The sequence below is a fragment of the Daucus carota genome, chromosome 1 (assembly GCF_001625215.2).
Source record: "Daucus carota subsp. sativus chromosome 1, DH1 v3.0, whole genome shotgun sequence".
Lineage (NCBI taxonomy): Eukaryota > Viridiplantae > Streptophyta > Magnoliopsida > Apiales > Apiaceae > Daucus > Daucus carota.
This window is the reverse complement of record NC_030381.2, coordinates 11,790,581-11,797,580: the sequence shown is the minus strand read 5'-3', so window position 1 is coordinate 11,797,580 and position 7,000 is coordinate 11,790,581. Positions and strand designations below refer to the sequence as shown.

Here is a 7,000-nt window from a genome sequence, read left to right as displayed (position 1 = left end):
AGGGCCCCTGACAACATGAATGAGCTCCAAGAGAGAGCCGGGAAGTATATTAAGGCGGAGGAAAGCATGAGAAAATCCCAGATTAACCAGGGACCAACCACGGACTCTAAGAAGCGTGGGAACGATACTGAATATGATGCTGATAACAAGTATTTGAAAAGGGAAGATGGTGATAAGTCACCCACCAAGAAGCAATCAGGACCGAGGTTCACTGAGTATGCAAGGCTGAATGCCCCCAGGAGTCAGATTCTAATGGAAATTGAGAAAGAGGGTGGAGTTCGATGGCCGAAGCCAATTAGGACTGACCCCGAAAAAAGAAACAAGGACTTGTATTGCAGGTTTCATAAGGATACAGGACATAAGACCGATGATTGTCGGCAGTTGAAGGATGAGATTGAGTTTTTGATCCGGAAAGGCAAGTTGTCCAGGTATACTAGGGATGCAGATAGGAATCCCCGTGACAATGATAGTCGCGATAGGGACAATGATGATCATGATAGGAGAACCGAGCCTCGAGGGCCCGTGATCAATATGATATCTGGAGGACCGACTGCAGCAGGCTTGTCTAATAACTCACGAAAAGCTTATGCTCGTGAAGTGATGTGTATCGTTGGAGAACCCCCGAAGAGGGCCAAGACCGAGATTGCGTTAACCTTTGATGATTCTGATCTAGAAGGGGTGAAGTTCCCCCATGACGACCCGTTGGTCATAACTCCCGTTATTGGAAACTCATCTATTAAGAGGGTTCTTGTTGATAATGGAGCTTCTGTAGACATCCTCTTCTATGATGCTTATCAAAAGATGGGGTATGCTGATTCACAGTTGACACCTTCCAACATGCCGATCTATGGTTTCAACAGAGTAGAATCCAAGATTGAAGGAATGATCCAATTACCAGTGACCATGGGAGCGGAGCCACGACAGGCCATTTACATGTTGAACTTTATGGTCATTAAGGCCTCATCAACCTACAACGCTATCCTAGGAAGGACAGGGATGCATGCTTTTAAAGCCATAGCATCCACATATCACTTGAAAATCAAGTTCCCCACAAGAAACGGGGTAGGAGAAGAAAAAGGAGACCAGAAAATGGCCAGGAGTTGTTATGTTGCAGCCTTGAAACCCCAGGGAGTCGGGGGGCATGTTCTATCAATTAAGGAATTGGTTCCCATCTCCTTGTACCGAGGTAAACCAGAAAAGGTTATGGCGTTTGATCTTAAGAATGCAAGAGCCACGTATTGGCGCCTAGCTAATAAGATGTTTAAGCATCTAAATGAGAAGACCATGGAGGTCTATGTCAATGATATGCTAGTGAAGAGCTTGAAGAAAGCTGATCAACTTGAGCACCTGAGAGAGGCTTTCAAAGTCCCGAGGACAAATAAGATTGAAGTCTTGACAAACCAACCCCTTAGGATCATAATGCATAGCCCAAAGGCTAGTGGAAGATTGATTAAGTGGGCAGTAGAGCTCGAAAATTTCGACATTCGATACAAGCCACGGGTGGCAATCAAAGCTCAAGCTCTGGCTGACTTCCTAGTTAAATGCACCATTGACAACCAGGAAGTCGGGTGGCAGGAGAGTAGGGTAGAGGAACCCAAAGAAGAGGAGAAACTTAATGAGCTTTTTGACGACGTTTCAAAAACAAATGGTGCAGGGCTTGTGCTCCAAACCCCTGATGGGTTCATCATTGAGTTTTTTACAAAGCTAGATTTCCCGGCCACAAACAACGAGGCTGAATGTGAAGCCTTATTGGCGTGCCTTGGACTAGCTAGATTTCTGAGAATCAAGAACCTAAAAGTCTGTGGAGACTCAAGACTTGAAGTCTTTCAGTTAGCTTATGGAGCCAAATCAGTGGTGTCACTAATCGCGACTCGTACAAGTTTCAGACCCTGGATGGAGTCGAGGTTCCAAGGAGTTGGCACGCCACCAACTTGAAGATTTATTAAGTTTGATTGTCTTAGTAAGTAGATAACCATTGAATAAGGTCCGATAGACCACTGCCATTTAGTTTCAATCTTAGTTGATTTTAGTTATTTATCTCTTCTACTATAGTTTTAATAAAACTTCTTGAGGATTATTCATATCTAATGTTTCAATGTTTGCCTTGAGTGTTTGTTTACATGCAATGAATGAATCAATTCGAAACAGGGGTTCTATGGTCTTTCTGTGGCCCTCAGCTTGATCCTTCCAAGCTTTAGCCTGATAAGGTCTAGTAGAACCCTCTTATGGAATTAGCCTATAAAGGGCCCCTGAAATACTTGTCAAGGCTCAGTCTTAGTTAAGATATTGGATTATGATATTCCCGAGTGATTATTGTTCAACTTAACAAGTAAAAGGTTAGTCTCGATTAGACATTAAGCTAACTAGACACAACAAGTCTCGACTTTAACGCCTTCTAAACTCTTAATTCAACCTCAACGGGGTCTATCATAATAAACAAGATAGAAACGCCCATGATTAACTAGCAACGCCCGAGAGCGCCCCGGGAGCGCCCTATGAGCGCCCCAGGAGCGCAAATAGCGCCTGAGGTGCGCCTGAGGACCTCACCAGCATCGACCTGGGCACCAAGAATGCCCTAAATCGACTTGGGTGAGGTCGACAATTGACTTGGGTGTCAAAAAACACCCAACGCCCGAGGGCGCCCAAGAAGCACCTTGGGAGCGCCCTATGAGCGCAACAGGAGCGCCAAGAGAGCCCGAGGTGCGCCTGAGGACCTCACCAGCGTCGACCTGGGCACCAAGGATGCCCCAAATCGACCTGGGTGAGGTCGACAACTGACTTGGGTGTCAAAAAACACCCAACGCCCGAGAACGCCCGAGAGCGCCCTAGAAGCGCCCTGGGAGCGTCCTATGAGCGCCCCAGGAGCGCCAAGAGCGCCCGAGGTGCGCCTGAGGACCTCACCAGCGTCGACCTGGGCACCAAGGATGCCCTAAATCGACCTGGGTGAGGTCGACAATTGACTTGGGTGTCAAAAAACACCCAACGCCCGAGGACGCCCAAGAAGCGCCCTGGGAGCGTCCTATGAGCGCCCCAGGAGCGCCAAGAGAGCCCGAGGTGCGCCTAAGGACCTCACCAGCGTCGACCTGGGCACCAAGGATGCCCTAAATCGACCTGGGTGAGGTCGACAACTGACTTGGGTGTCAAAAAACACCTAACGCCCGTGAGCACCCATAAGCGCTCGAGGTGCGCCCACGGTGCGCGCGAGCGTCAACCTGGGCGAGGTCGAGCGCCCATGAGCGGCCAAGGTGCGCCCGAGTTGCGCGCCAGCGTCGACGTGGGCGTTTAATCCGCCCTAAATCGACCTGGGCGAGGTCGAGCGCCACTGAGCGCCCGAGGTGCGCCCGAGTTGCGCGCCAGCGTCGACCTGGACGCCCTGAGCGCCCTAAATCGACCTGGGCGAGGTCTAGCGCCCTGGAAGCGCCCGGAAAACGCTCAAAAAGCGCCCCAGAACACTTGATGTACCCCCAAAATGCCTCGTATCGACTAAGGAAAGTCCAGAATCGGCCTAGATGGCTGACCTTACTCAGAATAGGCTCGAGAAGTGGTTTAAAATGCTCTAAAACTTTAGAAAAGTTTCTACGAAACTTATCCAAAGTTGGGGGGCAAATGATATGGGTCTGAAATTGGCCCTAAAAATTATTGGGTAATTTTGAGCCCGGGTCTGATTAAAGGCCAGAATATAAGGCCCGGATTCTGGGTTTATCACCCAAAATTCGTGGCTAGCAGATTGAGGTTATAAAAAGCCCGTTGGGCATTCATGTTTGAGAAACATGGGCTGCCCAAACTTAAGGCACGAGCCCCCAGCCCGGTGAGGGCCCAGAACTCGAATCCTAGTCCTACTAGGAGTCTGACTGGCGAGTCCAGGACTCCAAGAGTCCTACAAGAACTCTGAATTTGGTGGATGACTATCTAGAGTCCTAGATAACCTCCAGTAGCTCAAGATAAGGATCAGAGATCAGTCCTATCCTATCTCTGACTCAAATACCTATTTCTACTAGGACTCTAACACCAGGGATCCTACTTCTAATCAGTCTCTAACCCTGAGACATCTATATAAAGGGCTCTACCCCTCCAAAATAGAACTACGTTTTTTGACTTGATTCTTCACCCCGCTGAAGATACGTAGGCACCTCGTGAGGACCCGTCTGAGTTCCGACTCGCGAGATCAGTCAAAAAGCACGAAGCTCACCCCTCGATTTTTGATCCATAACATTTGGCGCCGTCTGTGGGAAGAAGACAACAACCATTGTGTCCACCAGATTACGCTCAGAAATTCATGCACCTTCAAACGGAGACAACACCGCAACCCAGGATCCACCCTTGTCTCAGGTCACCGCTGGAACCTCAAATCCCGTCACCACCACACCACCAGTCACGTTGACCCTTGCTAGCAGTGGCACAACCACCGCAGCTCAAACCTCGATTCCTATGATTTTTGGCACGCTGCCCCCTATGACTAATGTTGTGGCCACAGCCACTGATCATGGGACTCATTACTCAACCGTTGTGACGACCACAAGAGGACCAACAGATGAGTATGTAGTTTATACGGACGACTCTTCTGAAGATTCGGAGAGGGACTATGATATTCCCCCACGAAGGAGGAGAGACGGAAACCAGAGCCGAGGCTCCCAGCACAACACCAGGCCGAATAACCCCGAGTCCCGTCGACCCACGGACCAGGAGTACGAAGCCAGGATTCGAGCTTATGAACAGGAGATAGCTCAATTGAAAAGAGACAGGGCGGCACAACAGGCCAGGCAGCCACCGCCCGAACCTCGACAAAGGACTGAAAACCCTCAGAACTCAGGTATGAGTAGAATTCACTTGTTGGCTGCAGGTGATCCAGAGAACCCGATCCCCCCATTCACCGAGGAAATCATGGCAGCAAGGATTTCTCGAAAGTTCAAATTGCCCACTATTAAGGCATATGATGGAACGGGTGACCCCGCGAATCATGTACGAACCTTCATGAATGCATTGCTGTTGCAACCAGTCGCGGAGGCCATCAAGTGTCGAGCCTTCCCCCAAACCTTGAGCGGGATGGCTCAGCACTGGTATAGTCGACTACCCCCTAACTCTATATCCTCGTTCGGAGATTTGAGCCGAGCTTTCATAGTCCAGTTTATTGGGAGTAAGACCCACGCTAAGAGTTCAGCCTCGTTGATGAACCTTCACCAAGGCAGGAACGAATCCCTTCGAGACTATATGAATAGGTTCACCAAGGAGGCGCTCAAAGTACCGGATTTGGACCAAAAGTAGCGATGATCGCCCTTCAACAAGGAACCACGGATGATAATTTCCGCCGCTCACTAGCCAAGAGGGCCCCTGACAACATGAATGAGCTCCAAGAGAGAGCCGGGAAGTATATTAAGGCGGAGGAAAGCATGAGAAAATCCCAGAATAACCAGGGACCAACCACGGACTCTAAGAAGCGTGGGAACGATACTGAATATGATGCTGATAACAAGTATTTGAAAAGGGAAGATGGTGAAAAGTCACCTACCAAGAAGCAATCAGGACCGAGGTTCACTGAGTATGCAAGGCTGAATGCCCCCAGGAGTCAGATTCTGATGGAAATTGAGAAAGAGGGAGGAGTTCGATGGCCGAAGCCAATTAGGACTGACCCCGAAAAGAGAAACAAGGACTTGTATTGCAGGTTTCATAAGGATACGGGACATAAGACCGATGATTGTCGGCAGTTGAAGGATGAGATTGAGTTTTTGATCCGAAAAGGCAAGTTGTCCAGGTATACTAGGGATGCAGATAGGAATCCCCGTGACAATGATAGTCGCGATAGGGACAATGATGATCATGATAGGAGAACCGAGCCTCGAGGGCCCGTGATCAATATGATCTCTGGAGGACCGACTGCAGCAGGCTTGTCTAGTAACTCACGAAAAACTTATGCTCGTGAAGTGATGTGTATCATTGGAGAACCCCCGAAGAGGGCCAAGACCGAGATTGCGTTAACCTTTGATGATTCTGATCTAGAAGGGGTGAAGTTCCCCCATGACGACCCGTTGGTCATAACTCCCGTTATTGGAAACTCATCTATTAAGAGGGTTCTTGTTGATAATGGAGCTTCTGTAGACATCCTCTTCTATGATGCTTATCAAAAGATGGGGTATGCTGATTCACAGTTGACACCGTCCAACATGCCGATCTATGGTTTCAACGGAGTAGAATCCAAGATTGAAGGAATGATCCAATTACCAGTAACCATGGGAGCAGAGTCACGACAGGCCACTTATATGTTGAACTTTATGGTCATTAAGGCCTCATCAACCTACAACGCTATCCTAGGAAGGACAGGGATGCATGCTTTTAAAGCCATAGCATCCACATATCACTTGAAAATCAAGTTCCCCACAAGAAACGGGGTAGGAGAAGAAAAAGGAGACCAGAAAATGGCCAGGAGTTGTTATGTTGCAGCCTTGAAACCCGGGGGAGTCGGGGGGCAGGTTTTATCAATTAAGGAATTGGTTCCCATCTCGTTGTTCCGAGGTAAACCAGAAAAGGTTATGGCGTTTGATCTTAAGAATGCAAGAGCCACGTATTAGCGCTTAGCTAATAAGATGTTTAAGCATCTAAATGAGAAGACCGTGGAGGTCTATATCAATGATATGCTAGTGAAGAGCTTGAAGAAAGCTGATCACCTTGAGCGCCTGAGAGAGGCTTTCAGAGTCCTGAGGACAAATAAGATCGAAGTCTTGACTGACCAACCCCTTAGGATGGTAATGCATAGCCCGAAGGCTAGTGGAAGATTGATTAAGTGGGCGGTAGAGCTTGAAAATTTCGACATTCGATACAAGCCACGGGTGGCAATCAAAGCTCAAGCTCTGGCTGACTTCCTAGTTAAATGCACCATTGACAACCAGGAAGTCGGGGTGCAGGAGAGTAGGGTAGAGGAACCCAAAGAAGAGGAGAAACTTAATGAGCTTTTTGACGAAGTTTCAAAAACAAATGGTGCAGGGCTTGTGCTCCAAACCCCTGATGG

The 7,000-nt window shown here is 48.5% G+C and overlaps 1 protein-coding gene across 1 annotated transcript; it reads left to right on the top strand.

Moving 5' to 3' along the window:
- Window positions 1-5,264: 5,264 nt before the first annotated feature.
- LOC135151700 (uncharacterized) lies at window positions 5,265-6,563 on the top strand. The gene is made up of 2 exons (XM_064090796.1): window positions 5,265-5,536; window positions 5,660-6,563. Exons 1-2 carry the CDS (start codon window positions 5,265-5,267, stop codon window positions 6,561-6,563), a joined length of 1,176 nt encoding a protein of 391 aa, XP_063946866.1.
- Window positions 6,564-7,000: the final 437 nt, after the last annotated feature.